Below are 16640 nucleotides of genomic sequence, written 5' to 3' on the forward strand. Positions count from 1 at the left end.
TACTAATATGTCTCCTAAAATAGAGACTCATCAAGGTCTCAGTTCAAGTTTAATACAAACTACAAAAGATCAATGGGTTGATGCCCTCTATTGATACATCATACAAATCAATGGCCTGCCCACAACACAACTCCGGCCATTCCTATTGTAGGAAGAAAGGCTGGTCTCTCCACTCTCTGTAGGAAAGGCCTCCCTTGTAACACACCACAATTCAGCTGAATCTGAAGTCTTGTGTTTTACTCATGGGGGAGAAAAAAAATACAAAAGGGGTTTTGTTCTCATGGCTGCCCACTGCAAGCCTGGCATAAACAGCCCGCTCACTTCTGTTTGCAGAAATATTCTTTGCTCTTTTGGACATCAGGCTTGATGGTATCACTGCCAGGTTTCCAGCCAGCTGGGCACACTGCAAGAGAAAGGTACCACTAATTAACCTCCTCAGTGGTGTGCACCATCCTCCTATGGACAAAACCAGTTCTGCACCCTAAAGGGCCTTTAGAAAGGCCAGAAACATTTAGAAACCAGGAAACCTACCCCTGCAATCAGTCTAAGATCATTCAGCCTTTTAGTGTAAGCTAACCATTTTACAAACATGATGTAATTTAATCACCATAACCTTAAGATGGTATTATTCCTAATTTATTCATGCAGCACTTGAAATTTAAATGTTCCATCAAAAAGGCAAAGTTTAAATAATTTGTCAACATTCCTCAATCCTTAAGGGGGAAAAAAAAAGCTAAATAAATGACACACATAGGACTATGTAAACCCTTAGCACTAAACTTGTTTCCTTCTGACAGCCCTTTAGAGCTCTGAAGGCAACAACTTCAGTTTGCCTTCTCAGCATTCTTTTTTTTTTCTGAGGCAGAATTTTACTCTTGTTGCCCCCAGGCTGGAGCGCAATGGCACAATCTCGGCTCACTGCAACCTCCTTCTCCCAAGTTCAAGCAATTCTCCTGCCTTAGCCTCCCAAATAGCTGGGTTTACAGGCACCCCACCACAATACCCAGCTAATTTTTGTATTTTTAGTAAAGACAAGGTTTCACCATGTTGGCCAGGCTAGCCTCCTGACCTCAGGTGATCCACCCGCCTCAGCCTCCCAAAGTGCTGGGATTAATGGCGTGAGCCATCAAACCTGGCCCGATTTTTCCACTGCCATGTGCTGTCATATTCTAGGAGACATGCAGTCACCAAAGTACAGTAGAAACAGCAAGTGCCTCAACTGCTTGAGTGAGAAATGGGGAAGCCCATTTTTGGTCCAAGGATATCATAACCTCAGATGTCAAGACTCTACAAAAAGAAGACTATAAACAGCTCTCTAGGCACAAAGTATAGATGGAACAAGAGCTAAAGAGAAGGACCAGCTGCCATTATTTTTCTAAAATCTCCATCTGATTGTTAGTTATTGGCTACAGTAATATCAAAGGGTCCTAAAGATAAACAAGTTGCAGAGAACAAAGAACAGCATAAAAGCAAAGACTAGGCCAGGCCAGAGCCAGCTAGTGGTTTGCCAATAGGTATAAAGGGACTAAAAAAATTCCTCTGTCCAGGATGAAACTGGGCTTTACAGGTAAGATGAATAATAAGATAAGAAAGATAAGAAAGGACCTTGCCAACTCAGTTTCCTGACACTAAGGCCTCATGGGTCTTAGAATCATACTTGTATTAGTGACAGATCCCCAGTTAAATGTTTCACTCATACCCAACAGTGGTGGATTATTTTAAAATAATGGCAGCTGATGCACTTCAAGTTCATCTAAAGTGCCATGACTCTCCAAAGAAAAAATTAGTCACATTTACCCCAGTACTTAAGACCCTAAACAATGTCTTTCTGTGACATGGTAAAAGCCCCATAAAACTGCATATCTCAACCATACCTCAGCTTTCTGTTGAAACTGCTCTCTATAACCCAAATGTGAATAAGTAATTAAGGACTGTAATTTCCACCCTACCCAGACAATGTGTAAACAAATGCTAATCTTGACTTTTGTGAACCACTTAAGTTTAACAATCAGAACCCTCATCTTCATTCAGGAATCCACTGGAATGTCTGAAGCCCCTCACCCTCATCTCCGCCCAGGAGGTGATTTACAGAATCCACTAGCCCTCAGAACGTCTGAAGCCCCTCACCCCCACCCCCACCCCCACCCCTGCCCCTCACCCTCACTCCTCCCAGGTGGTTTTCCAGGGATAAAAGGTCTTACCCTCCTTTAGGGGCCACGGGTTGGAGAGACACCCATGAGTCCTCCGTGGCCGCTGGCAGTAAAGACCCTGCAATTTGGCATACTTTTGTCTTGGTGTTGACTTTCTATGCTCGGGCCAGTATATTTTTTCAGCATTTTAATTACCAAGAGGCAGGCTTTGAATGTGGATCCCAGTTCCACCATTTACTATGAATAAATGGTGTGTTTTAAATATTGGTTTATTGGTCCTACTTAACATACTTGTTTGTCAAAAATAACACATATTAAGTATACGTAAAAATAGTGTTTGGCAGCTGGGCACAGTGGTTCACACCTATAATCCCAGCACTTTGGGAGGCCAAGGCGGGAGGATTGCTTATGCTCAGCAGTTTAAGACCAGCCTGGCCAACATAGCAAAATCCCATCTCTACAAAATATACAAAAACTACCAGTCCTAGCTACTCAGGAGGCTGAGGGAAAAGAATTGCTTGAACCCAAGAGGTGAAGGTTGCAGTGAGCCGAGATCACACCACTGCATTCCAGTCTGAGCGACAAAACAAGATTCTGTCTCAAAAAAGAAATAGTGTTTGGCATTCATAGGCTCTTAAATGGTGCCTATTTAAAAGGCTGTACATGTTCCAGTGGGATGGGAAGCAGCAGAAACCAAGAGTGTGAAGAAGCAAGCTTCAGAGTCATGAAAGCTTGGATTCAGAAGACTAACCTAGGAAAGTCCAGTTAAAGGGCCTACCTTTGCCATTTCCTGCTCCTTAATGCTGAACCTCATCCCCACCAGGGGGCAATCTCAGCAGGTGTCAACTGAGCAACGTGTTATCTGGCCAGGCTAATTGCCCAGACATCCTTCTGCAATGGGTACTTCCTGGTTATCAGTGCTCACTGATCCATATATGTTTGGGAAGTCCCAAAGGTAGCACCAAGTACTCTAAGAATCGCTTCAACTCAGGAGGCGGAGGTTGCAGTGAGCCAAGATTGCGCCACTGCACTCCAGCCTGGGCAACAGAGCAAGACTCTATCTCACAAAAAATAAATACAAACAAATATGAAAACAAACTATATGGATTAACCTCTTCTCTCAATAAAGTTATTTTTTAAATGGCACACTTTCTCTCTAGATATGATTCCCAACCATCTTGTTTTGCCCTAATACATCTGTTGAGATCCTCCTACATTCAGTAAATTACATCTTTAGCAGTGACTGATTCTAAATGAGCAGGGCAGAAGAGAAGAGTATATATAGTTTGAATAAAAAGGCTTTATAGTCTCCTTCCCAAGCTTTTCCATTACCTTCACAATACGCTTCAAGTATTTCTTGAAGAGAAATACTTACCCCCCTTTTCTTATTTGATAGCTGTCCTACCATCTTTCCCATTCTACCACGACTCTGTTGTCCTGTTATCAAGCAGATGGCTTACCTTCCCCATGTTTGTCAGTGAACTGGAAGGCCTGAACTAGTCTCAAAGTCTCATCCACAGAGCGGCCAACAGGGAGGTCATTTACAGTGATCTGCCGAAGAACACCCTTATCATCAATGATAAAGAGGCCCCTGGAAAAAGAGATTAAAGGAAAAGCAATGTGCTTTTGTTAAAAAACAGAAGCTTTAAGACTTAAGAAAATGAACTGGTCTCCACACGTGTACTGGCCTGGCCCTTAGTGAGGAGGCCCCTGCATAAAGGAATGAAATGATGAAGGAGTCTACAAGATCAGGGCTCTAGACTTCTCCAAATACAAGGCTTTCAGCCACTGGATACTTGTCCTGATGACATACCTGAATGAGATGCCTTCATCTGCCTTTAAGACCCCATAATCCTGAGCAATGGTGCGCTTCGGGTCTGATATCAAAGGAATGTTCATGGGTCCCAGTCCTCCTTGTTTCTTAGGTGTGTTGATCCTATGGCAAAAGGCAAACATACAGTTATATTCATTCAAACTCTTGCCTTAACTGTACCTATTCCTCTTTCCTCTTTCCCATATTCCTAATCTAACTTTCCCAAAAAAACTTTGTTTTTTCCTTTTCCAGCAATAAAGTGAATGCTGAGAACAGTTAAGGTAGGTCACTAGGGTACACTCTACTTGCAACTAAAGTGGCTTCTCCTCTATTGCCAGGTCATGGGAGCAATAAGACAAAGTCAGACTTTGCACTCCTTTCCATGAGAAGCCAGTACTTGAAAGTCTACTGCCAAAGAATCCCAGTGCTGTTTAAAAAGTTCATATGCCAAATGGACTAAGAGATTTACCATGCCAGGTGACAGAAGTGAGAATCCACAGAAGCACCAATCACTTGGCAGTTGAGTTTCTTAAATTCTTCTGCCCTATCACTGAAAGCAATGATCTCCGTGGGGCACACAAAGGTGAAGTCAAGAGGGTAAAAGAAGAACACAACATATTTTCCTGAGGGAAAAGTAGGAGTCATAGGTTAGCATTTGTAACAGACTTCCTTGCTTTATATTTTTTCCCTATTAACCACTAAATGCCAAGATGCTCAATATGGATGTCCTCCTAAGTAGCTACTTTTAGAACCTACTGCAGTAGGGCGGGGAGCGGTGGCTCACGCCTATAATCCCAGCACTTTGGAAGGCTGGGGAGGGTGGATCACGAGGTCAAGAGATCAAGACCATCCTGGTCAACAAGGTGAAACCCCGTCTCTACTAAAAATACAAAAAGTAGCTGGGCATGGTGGTGGGCACGTATAGTCCCAGCTACTCGGGAGGCTGAGGCAGGAGAATTGCTTGAACCCAGGAGGCGGAGGTTGCGGTGAGCCGAGATCGCGCCATTGCACTCCAGCCTGGGTAACAACAGTGAAACTCCGTCTCAAAAAAAAAAAAAAAGAACCTACTGCAGTAGGAAGATCTGAATGAAAAAAAGTTCCTTCCAATCCAATTACTTATTTGCCTGCCTCCATGTTCTTAGCTGCCAACTACAAAATAAACACTAATTTTGATCTTTTCTGAGGGGTTAAAATAAGCATAAACACCAAGTTCTCCAAAGAAGACAGCAAAAGCAAGGACACAATTATCTACTGCATGGCCTAATGCCAATGCTTAACAAACAGTGCCCAGAAAAAGCTGAACTGCAGAGCTCCTCTCCTGTAGAGATAAAAGACCAATAAGAGGCTGGGCACAGTGGCTAACACCTGTAATCCCAGCACTTTGGGAGGCCTAGGCGGGTGGATCACGAGGTCAAGAGATCGAGACCATCCTGGTCAACAAGGTGAAACCCCGTCTCTACTAAAAATACAAAAATTAGCTGGGCACAGTGGCACGTGCCTTTAATCCCAGCTACTCAGAAGGCTGAGGCAGGAGAATTGCCTGAACCCAGGAGTTGGAGGTTGCGGTGAGCCGAGATCGCGCCATTGCACTCCAGTCTGGGTAACAAGAGCGAAACTCCATCTCAAAAAAAAAAAAAAGACCAATAAGAAGTCAGAGCCTTTGCACTTCTCTCACGATGAACTATAGTAATGGAACAAGTATGGTTTAAGTAATCATATGTGTGTTCCTACTCTGCCTGACAAGACAGGAAAAATTTTAAACTAGGCACAGTGGTGTGTGCCTATAGTCCCAGCTACTCAGGAGGCTCAGGTGGGAGGATCCCTTGAGCCACGAGTTTGAGGCCAGTCTGGGCAACATAGCAAGACTGTCTCAAAACAAAAATACAGCCGGGCACGGTGGCTCAAGCCTGTAATCCCAGCACTTTGGGAGGCCGAGGCGGGTGGATCATGAGGTCAACAGATCGAGACCATCTTGGTCAACATGGTGAAACCCCGTCTCTACTAAAATTACAAAAAATTAGCTGGGCACGGTGGTGCATGCCTGTAATCCCAGCTGCTCGGGAGGCTGAGGCAGGAGAATTGCCTGAACCCAGGAGGCGGAGATTGCAGTGAGCCGAGATCGCGCCATTGCACTCCAGCCTGGGTAGCAAGAGCGAAACTCCGTCTCAAAAAAAAAAAAAAAAAAAATACATAGACATAAACACACACAGAAAAGACAAAAGTATTAGTGAGTAACAGAACCTCTAGCTGCAATTTTAATGAAGTCACTCAGATTAACCATTGAAATAGCTCTTCGAACTGGCCAGGCAGCCTTCTAGCCACAACCAACAGGCCTAAATACTTAAACAATTCCAAACATTCCCTCATTTCCAGGGAGCAGCAATGTTTGAAAGTCAGACAGGCTGGGTGTGGTGGCTAAGTCTGGCATGGTGGCTCATGCCTGTAATCCTATCACTTTGGGAGGCTGTCAGGTGGATCACCTGAGGTCAAGAGTTCAAGACCAGCCTCACCAACATGGTGAAACTAGTCTATTAAAAATACAAAACTTAGGGCTGGGCGCGGTGGCCCAAGCCTGTAATCCCAGCACTTTGGGAGGCCAAGGCAGGTGGATCACGAGGTCAAGAGATCAAGACCATCCTGGTCAACATGGTGAAACCCCGTCTCTACTAAAAATACAAAAAATTAGCTGGACATGGTGGCACATGCCTGTAATCCCAGCTACTCAGGAGGCTGAGGCAGGAGAATTGCCTGAACCCAGGAGGCAGAGGTTGTGGTGAGCTGAGATGGCGCCATTGCACTCCAGCCTGGGTAACAAGAGCGAAACTGTCAAAAAAAAAAAAAAAAAAAAAACTAAGGAGGCTGGGCAATGTGGCTCAGGTGCTGTCATCCCAGCACTTTTGGACGCCGGGCAATGTGGCTCAGGTGCTGTCATCCCAGCACTTTTGGAGGCCAAGATGGGAGGATTGCTTGAGGTTAGGAGTTCAAGACCAGCCAAGATCACACCACTGTACTATAGGCTGTGCCACAAGAGCAAAATTCCATCTCAAAAAAGTCAAGTCAAACAAGCAGCCCTTTTTGACATTTACCATTGTGCAGTATCACTGGAACCTAACTCATCTAAACAACTCCTCAGGGCTTTGCCTAACAAGCACCATGGGGCCTCAGCAGGTCAAGCCCTGAAGGGCAGAAAGCAGCTCCTCCTAGACTTCCTGCTTATACTCCTGGGCCAAGGTCACCTCTCTATGGTACAACTTAATCTTCTTTGCCAGGAAAAGCCCCAACAACTAAGTGTGATTATGTTCAGGAAAAATAGTCAAATGCTCTTACCAAAAGCGAACTCCAGAACCTGATGCTACACCACTGAGAAAAGGACACTTTACACCTGAGTTTCAGGTTTGCATTCTAAGGAATCTATATCCTCAACTGTCCCAGGAGATCCAGCTGCTCTGGAACTACAAGACAAACGGAGAGCCTCAACAGAACTTGCCAAGTGTCTGCATGAAACTATGACAACAGAAAGAAGAGTTGTTCCATCTATAACATCAACTCTCCTCTGGGGTCAAAACAGTCAAGGCAAAGTGCCCAGCCCTCAGTCTAATATTAACAGCTGTGATATATATGTGACCCAAACAAGCTTTACAAGCAGTGTCACAGCTCCAAAGATTTGAGTGAGCTTCAAGACTTTAAATGTAGAATATCTCTTATAATGAGATAATGAGAATTTCTCCAATAATAAAACAGAGGAGAGTGGAATGCAGTGGCTCACTCCTGTAATCCCAGCACTTTGAAAGACTAGGGCAGGCAGAGGGCCTGAGCCCAGGAGGTGGAGACCAGCCTGGGCAACATGATGCCCATCTCTACAAAAAATGCAAAAACTAGCCGGGCGTGGTGGTATGCCCCTACAGTCCCAGCTATGCAAGAGGCTAAGGTGGGAGGATCAGCTGAGCCCAGAGAGGCAGAGGCCTCAGTGAGCCATGACTGCTACACTGCACTCCAGCCTGGGGGGTGATGCAATGAAACCCTGTCTCAAAAATTAAAATAAAATAAATAAAAAGACAAGGAATACTCAAGAGAAAACTGAACTAGTATGTCCAAACATAATGGAGCATGTGGTTTCTCCAGAAGTGGTCTGGTCCTAGGATATATACACTGTAATCACTTGATTAATCACCACTTCACTTCAACATGAAGGCAACAACCAAAATACTTATTCCTAGGAGACAAAACATTTTACAGTCAAACACAACACTGACACAGATCTAACATGCCATTTCTAGAATATAAAATAACTCCATCTCAATGAGCCCAGTGTAATTACTTTTACCTTTGTAGTCCGACAGGCTGATATCTTTAAACTGACCATCTGGCATAACAGCTGTGGCTTTGAAGTTGGGGGCAGGGTGCCCAATTTTAGCATTTCCTGAAGACATCTTCCTATCAGCTGGAAAAGAGAAATGAATTAGAAACAAGCCTTAATTTTCTAGATAACCGGCAGCCTGCACCTACTAAGAGACTTAGCTGTAGAACAATCAAGGAATTGTCCAGTATGTCCCTGAATACGTTAAATGTTGTATTAGTAAGAAGCTCAAGCAATCTGAGCTTTCCAACTTGTGGAACAAAACAAGACTCTGAATCTCGGCCTTTGTTTTCATTTAAAAACAGCAAGGCAATTTCTTCATATACTGAAGTCACCTCTCACTCTTTCTGAATCATGATTTGTGCAGGCATCTTACTCATTATACAGAAGCAGAGATGGAGCAGGTGAAGACTCTCAAACCAGAATCCAAATGCACAATGCCACAAACGCTTTTGTTTGGCCTGGAAAAAATCATGTTGACCTTTCCCATTACTGGGCCTCCACCAGCCTTCATAACGTCAGAAGCATATTTGACTTTTCTCCAGGTAGCTGTGTCTAAAACAGCACACACCTACAGCCAATACAACTTTTTTTTTGAGACGTAGTTTCGCTCTTGTTGCCCAGGCTGGAATGCAATGACACAATCTCGGCTCACGGCAACCTCTGCCCTCCAGGGTACAAGCGATTCTCCTGCCTCAGACTCCTGAGTGGCTGAGATTACAGGCATGCGCCACCACAACCGGCTAATTTTTTTGTATTTTTAGTAGAGACAGGGTTTCTCCATGTTGCTCAGGCTGGTCTCGAACTCCCAACCTCAAGTGATCCACTCGCATCGGCCTCCCAAAGTGCTGGGATTACAGAAGCGAGCCACCGCGAGGGTAAGCCAAGATCGCGCCACTACAGTTCAGTCTAGGCGACAGAGCAACACACGATCTCAAAAGAAAAGAAAGAAAAACACAAAGAAAAAAGAGACAAGACCAAGATATTGGCATCTGCTCAATTTCAAATCTTTAGGTATTGTGTACACCCGAGAAGTCCCTTCACAAACGGGTTTCTGACTTCGGGTCTAATATCACAGGACGAAAATAAGAACAAGAACAAATTTACTGCTGAAAAGAAATGTTGCGCTGGATTCACCCAGGTCAACACCAAGATGAGTATCGAGATCTTGGCCGGGAGCCCCGTCTCAAGCCTGTAATCCTGGCTACTCGGGAGGCTCGGGCAGGAGAATCGCTTGAACCCGGGAGGCGGAGGTTGCACTGAGCCGAGATCGCACCACTGCACTCCAGCCTGGCTGACAGAGCGAAATTCCGTCTCAAAAAAAGAAAAAAAAAAAAAAAAAACCAGAGATTTAACCCACTAAGCCTCGGTCTCAAAGTTTTCTCAAAGTCCCAAAGTTCTTGGTTCATAATACCACAACCAAAAGAAACTCTGTGAGCAAGGATCTTAGCCAACTTTTTACTGCTTTTTTAAAAGTCGCCTAAAAAAAAAAAAGTCCTTAAAACCTTTAACGACAAAACACAAAAACAAAAAACTAAGGCATACTGCAACTTGGTGACCCTATAAATGGCCTCTTGTCCAAACCTACATTCCCAGTTGGCCCGAAAGTCCAAAACCCAACCAATTCTGGGTAAAGGCTGCTGGGTTTTCGGGCGGCGCCGGGTCCCTTCAGGGGATCTGCTCAGTGCCGAGGGCCACACCCCTAAACTCCAGGTACCCGGCTCTATCACACCCAACACAGGGAAAGCACCAGCAGAAAGAGTGCTTCAGCGGGGGCATTTGGGCTCTTAATTCCATTCCACGTACAAGAAAATAAAGATGGGGAAAGTACCCGAAACTCCGAATCTAGTCAAGGCTCAGGACCCGGAACAGCCTTTACCCTATCACAAGATAGACAAGTATAGGCTGTTTTCTACAGCCACTAGTCCGGACACAGGTCCATTCCAGAACCTTCCCGAACCCACCCAGCCCAGCAGGAAGCTAGAGTTAGAGACCCCACCACCAGCCCGCCCCGATGCCGCTTCACGTGCTCGGGTTGCCGGGGTAAGACTCGACTAGCATCCACGCTAGACTTGGGATTCAACCAGGTGCCCCCACCTACGCGGGGGGGCCACGTGAGGGGTGCACGTAGCGCTCAGGCAGTCTCGGGCGCCGGGCCTCCCCCCGCTCCCTCAAGCACCACAGAACCCCAAGCCGAGCGCAGACGGGCCCCGGACAGGAGGAGGAAGAGGCAAAAGGCAAGTACGCGCCGCACCTCGCTCAGCTAAGGCCGCGCCGCTCACACTCACCAGTCCTGACACAAGCCTCAGAGAACAAACCACCGGACAGAAAGAGGACGCGCAAAACTCGCTCGAGGCGCAGCCTTTATAGCTATTACGGCTCTCGCGAGAGTCGAAGCAGGCCGGGGGTGCAGGAGGAGGAGAGAGGGGAGGGGGATGTGGCAGGAACCCCGCCCCACCCTGGCGCGCCCCGCCAGAATGACTCGGCGCTTTCCCTCTTGGGGGCGGGCGCGGAAATGCTAATCCCCCTCCCTACTGCGGACTGCAGAGGTTGGAGTGAGGCACCCTTGTGGCCGCTCCCAAACCCAAACGTTTAGGTTGATCCTAGATCTCTGCGGAAAACCAGGATTCTCTTTACTTCCAGGACCACTGCGCACTGTACCCTCAATGCCCAACCCGGAGTAAGCCTCCTAGCTGCTGCCCACGGAGGACCACGTCGAACCATACCAAGCCCTGAGAACTGTATATCCAAATATTTCTTAAATTCGCAACCTTAACCCCACCTCAGATCCTGAGTAACTCCTGAGTAACCCTCATAGCTTACATCGTTTCCTTCACTGTTCACTTTGATTACAGGGTTGCTGCTTTCTGTTGTAAAGGAAAATAAAGTCTGAGGACACCTAAACTTGTGAAAGTTCAGCTTGGGAGGCTGACTCAGGTACACAACCATCCTCTCTACGGATGAATAACTGACTTTACAATCTTGGGTCAAAACATCACACATTAGCCATCCATCACACACGGTTAGGCAAAAGGCCTCAGACATTTCCTGATGACTACCCCCGACAAACACACTCACAAAATCATTCATAATTGTTTGCTACCCTGGAAACCGTTATAGCCTCCCATAAAACAAGGACGTGTCAACTGTAACTAGATCTTCAATCTAAAGTCTAGTTCCTAAAACTAAAGTTTGTTCTATTACGCTTTTTTTTTTTTTTTTTTTGAGACGGAGTCTCACTCACTTTGTCTCCCAGGCTGCAGTGCAGTGACCGGGTGTTGGCTTACTGCAACCTCCGCATGCCAGGCTCAAGCGATTCTTCCGCCTAGCCTCCGGAGTAGCTGAAACTACAGGCACCCGTCACCACGCCCAGCTAATTTTTGGTATTTTTAGAAGAGATGGAATTTTACCTTGTTGGATACGCTGGTTTCCAAAGCCTGGTCTCCAACAGCTCGCCTTAGCCTCCCAAAGTGCTGGAATTAAAGGCGTGAGCCACCGCAGCTGGCCTCCATTCCAGAAATTCCATAAATGTTGACTACTAGATAATCTTTTCAGGTGCAGATTCCCTCACCCCTCCCTGAGTCCACCACATGTTTTTTTTCCTGTATTCCCTTTTTCCTCAAACGTTCACCTTAACTTTTTCTGAGACAGAGTTTCGGTCTTGTTACCCAGGCTGGACTGCAATGGCACAATCTCGGCTCACCGTAACCTCCGCCTCCTGGGTTCAAGCAATTCTCCTGCCTCAGCCTCCCGAGTAGCTGGGAATACAGGCGCGCACCACCATGCCCAGCTAATTTTTGTATTTTTAGTAGAAACGGGGTTTGACCATGTTGACCAGGATGGTCTCAATCTCTTGACCTCGTGATCCACCCGCCTCAGCCTCCCAAAGTGCTGGGATTATAGGCTTGAGCCACCGTGCCTGGCCCGTTCACCTTATCTTATGTAAAAATGTAGATTTGCTTAGAATTAGCTAAAGTCTTCGTCTCACTCCCACCCCCACTTTTCAAGGAAAATGTATAAATACTAAAAACCTCCTGAGAACCACTTGGGAAGAAACAGTCACAGAAGTGTCTCTGACGTAGTTTAGTCAGTTTAGTCATTCATTTCAATTAATGCTCTCTCTTCTCCATCCCTTCCACTGCAGCTAAAGGAAATCCTTCTGAAATTTGATCATGTCACTTTTATTTGTGGTTTAAAAGCTGGGGATAAGGGCCAGGCGCGGTGGCTCACTCTTGTAATCCCAGCACTTTGGGAGGCCTGAGGCAAGCGGATTACTGAGATCAGGAGTTCGAGACCAGCCTGGCCAACGTGGTGAAACCCTGTCTCTACAAACCAAAAATTAGCTGGGCATGATGGTGGGTGCCTGTAATCCCAGCTAATCAGGAGGCTGAAGCAAAAGAATCACTTGAACCTGGGAAGCAGAGGTTGCAGTGAGCCCAGATCACACCACTGCACTCCAGCCTGGGCAACAGAGTGAGACTCTGTCTCAAATAAATAAATAAATAAATAAAAGCTGGGGCTCTGTAGTCAATTTACTGAGTTAAAACTCCTCACTGGCCAGGCACGGTGGCTCACACCTATAATCCCAACACTTTGGGAGGTGGGAGGATCACCTGAGGTCAGGAGTTCGAGACCAACATGGTGAAACCCCGTCTGTACTAAAAATACAAAAAAAATTTAGCTGGGCATAGTGGCAGGCACCTGTAATCCCAGCTACTCTGGAGGCTGAGGCAGGAGAATCGCTTGAACCCAGGAGGCGGAGGTTGCAGTGAGCTGCGTAATGCATTCCACCCTGGGTGACAGAGTGACTCTGTCTCAAAAAAAAAAAAAAAAAAATTCCTCGCTGTCATTTTAGGTATGACCTTGGGCAATTCTTAAACCCATCAAACCTTACTTTTCTCACCTGTAAAATGGGAATAATATTCATACTTCATTGTGATTATCTATGTAGTTCAGTACAGTTCTTAGTTCTTATAAATTAGTAATGTTAGCAGTTACTGTAACTCTTCCATTCCTCTCACTTATAACACCCAGAACACAGCGTAGCTGTTTCAAGCCTTCAGACTTTTTTTTTTTTTTTTTTTTTTTGAGACAGAGTTTCGTTTGTGCTCCCAGGCTGGAGTGCAACAGCAAGATTTCAGCTCATTGGAGCCTCTGCCTCCCAGGTTCAAGTGATTCTCCTGCCTCAGCCTCCTGAGTAGCTAGGACAGCTAGGACTATAGGTATGCGTTACCACGCCTGGCTAATTTTTTCTATCTTTAGTAGAGATGGGATTTCACCATGTTAGCCAGGCTGGTCTCAAACTCCTGACCTCAGGTGATCAACCCACCTCAGCCTCCCAAAGTGCTGGGATTACAGGAGCCAGCCACCGTTCCCGGCCGCCTTCAGACTTTTGTTCGAACCTGGAAAACTCTTTCCCTCCTAACTGGCCTAGAGAAAACATCTTTCAAGAGTCAGCTGAAGCATTACTTCCTCTCAAAGTGTGTCTTACCTTCACTCATTCCCAGGATTTACAATTCCCCTTCTTTGTGTCCAAACAATAGCCATATATATATTTTTTTTTTTTTTTTTTTTTTTTTTTTTGAGATGGAGTCTCACTCTGTCACCAGGCTGGAGTGCAATGGCATGATCTCAGCTCACTGCAACCTCTGCCTCCCAGGTTCAAGTGATTCTCCTGCCTCAGCCTTCTGAATAGCTGGGATTACAGGTGCGTGCCACCACACCCAACTAATTTTCTTATTCCTTTTTTTTTTTTGAGACGGAGTTTCTCTCTTGTTACCCAGGCTGGAGTGCAATGGCGCGATCTCGGCCCACTGCAACCTCCGCCTCCTGGGTTCAGGCAATTCCCCTGCCTCAGCCTCCTGAGTAGCTGGGATTACAGGCACACGCCACCATGCCCAGCTAATTTTTTGTATTTTTAGTAGAGGCGGGGTTTCACCATGTTGACCAGGATGGTCTCAATCTCTTGACCTCGTGATCCACCCGCCTCGGCCTCCCAATGTGCTGTGATTACAGGCTTGAGCCACCGCGCCCGGCCCTAATTTTCGTATTCTTAGTAGAGACAGAGTTTCACCATGTTGGCCAAGGTGATCTCAGTCTCTTGACCTTGTAATCCGTCTGCCTCAGTCTCCCAAAGTGCTGGGATTACAGGCATGAACCACCATGCCTGGCCCAAAAATATATTTTAAGCAATTTTATTTTTATATCTCTGCCTCTGCCTGCTAGAGTGACTTTCTGGAGAGTAGGATGTGGGTCACATCTGTCTCTGTGTCCCCAAGTCACAACACAACATCTGATGTAAAATAGGAGCTCAGTCAGTGGGCATTCAATCAATAGTATTCCGTTCCTCTCTCTGTCCCCACTTCCCCCACTAACTCCCTTGGCTTTTATAGTAGGATAATGAATGAGAAAGTGCTATGTCATGATGACTGAGCGTCTCAATTTTTGTTATTTATCATACTACCTTGCATAGTAATGATTTATTTGCTTTTTCCTTCTTTGCTTGAGGCTGAATAGTTATTTGGCATTATTCCTTTTTTGTTTTTTAACTTTTTTTGTTTGTTTTGTTTTGTTTTTGTTTTTGTTTTATATTTCTGTCCTTACTGCTTATGCATTTTTTTTAACTTTTATATCACTTTCATTATTTTTTATCAGGCAGCCACCCAAGCCAGTTTAGGCTCAGAGAGACTCTCCTTTCTTTCTTGAAGGAGCAGAGGCAGCATAAAAGTTCAGAGCTTAATAATGGAGGCTACGGGCAGACTAAACCAATACATAGTGCACACAGTCATACTTCAGCCCAAAGAAAATTGTCACCTATTTTATCCACCATGTGCCAGGCACTGGGCTGAGCACTTGAGTTTATTTATCTCATTTAAGAACCAAAAGAGGCCGGGCATGGTGGCTCACACCTGTAATCTGAACATTTTGGGAGGCCGACATGGACTGATCACCTGAAGTTGAGAGTTCGAGACCAGCCTGACTGACATGAAGAAATCCCATCTCTACTAAAATATATAAAAAATTAGGCAGGGCGCGGTGGCTCAAGCCTGTAATCCCAACACTTTGGGAGGCTGAGGCGGGTGGATCACAGGGTCAAGAGATCGAGACCATCCTGGTCAACATGGTGAAACCCCGTCTCTACTAAAAATACAAAAAATTAGCTGGGCATGGTGGCGTGTGCCTATAATCCCAGCTACTGAGGGGCTGAGGCAGGAGAATTGCCTGAACCCAGGAAGTGGAGGTTGCGGTGAGCTGAGATCGCGCCATTGCACTCCAGCCTGGGCAACAAGAGCAAAACCTTGTCTCAAAAAAAAAAAAAAAAAAAAAAGAACCAAAAGAGGACAGGTACAGTGGCTCACTTGTGTAAACCTAGCACTTTGGGAGGCTCAGGTAGGCAGATCACTAGGTCAGGAGTTCAAGACCAGCCTGACCAACATGGTGAAACCCCATTTCTACTAAAAATACAAAAATTATATGGGTTTGGTGGCAAGTGCCTGTAATCCCAGCTACTCAGGAGGCTGAGGCAGGAGAATTGCTTGAACCCAGGAGGGGGAGGTTGCACTAAGCCAATCACGCCACTGCACTCCAGCCTGGGTGACAGAGCGAGACTCCATCCCCCCAAAAACAAAAAAAGATCCAAAAGAGAGTGGGGCACATTGGCACATGCCTGTAGTTCCAGCTACTTGGTAGGCTGAGGTGGGAGGATCGCTTGAGCACTGGAGTTTGAGCCCAGTTTAGGTAATTAGTGCTGCAAGTCCCAGTCTCTAAACAAACAAACACAAAAAAATGACCATGCGCAATGGCTCAAACCTGTAATCCCAGCACTTTGGGAGGCCAAGGCAGGCAGATTACGAGGTCAGGAGTTAGAGACCAGCCTGGCCAACATAGTGAAAGCCCATCTCTACTAAAAATACAAAAAATTAGCCAGGCATCATGGCGGGCACCTGTAATCCAATATACTTGAGAGGCTACGGCAGAAGCATTGCTTGAACTCGAGAGGCTGAGGTTGCAGTGAGCCAAGATTGTGCCATTGCACTCCAGCTCAGGCAAGAGTGAGACTCCATCTCAAAAAAAAAAAAAAGGAGTTATCCTGGCCTAGAGAAACGTTAACAATCTCTCCCCTTAAGAACATAAAAATAAAATAAGTGGCCAGATGCGGGGGATCACGCCTCTAATCCCCGAACTTTGGAAGGCTGAGGAGGGTGGATCATGAGGTCAAGAGATCAAGACCATCCTGGCCAACATGGTGAAACCCCACCTCTACTTAAAATACAAAAATTAGCCGGGTGTTTGGCATGCACCTGTAGTCCCAGCTACTCGG

The 16640-nt window shown here is 45.9% G+C and overlaps 1 protein-coding gene across 4 annotated transcripts; it reads right to left on the reverse strand.

Moving 5' to 3' along the window:
- Nucleotides 1-10: 10 nt before the first annotated feature.
- On the reverse strand, nt 11-10659 carry PRDX1 (peroxiredoxin 1). Of its 4 annotated transcripts, none has more exons than XM_002750759.7 (6): nt 10609-10659; nt 8288-8404; nt 4433-4586; nt 3964-4086; nt 3611-3741; nt 11-403 (listed from the first exon to the last, which is right to left on the reverse strand). In XM_002750759.7, exons 2-6 carry the CDS (start codon nt 8391-8393, stop codon nt 318-320), a joined length of 600 nt encoding a protein of 199 aa, XP_002750805.1. In that variant the 5' UTR covers nt 8394-8404; nt 10609-10659; the 3' UTR covers nt 11-317. The 4 variants fall into 4 exon arrangements, with proteins under 4 accessions (XP_002750805.1, XP_008999379.1, XP_008999380.1 ...); XM_009001131.6 differs by having other exon boundaries at nt 10575-10659; XM_009001132.5 differs by lacking the exon at nt 10609-10659 and adding an exon at nt 10152-10434.
- Nucleotides 10660-16640: the final 5981 nt, after the last annotated feature.

This window comes from Callithrix jacchus, chromosome 7, assembly GCF_049354715.1.
Source record: "Callithrix jacchus isolate 240 chromosome 7, calJac240_pri, whole genome shotgun sequence".
Classification (NCBI taxonomy): domain Eukaryota; kingdom Metazoa; phylum Chordata; class Mammalia; order Primates; family Cebidae; genus Callithrix; species Callithrix jacchus.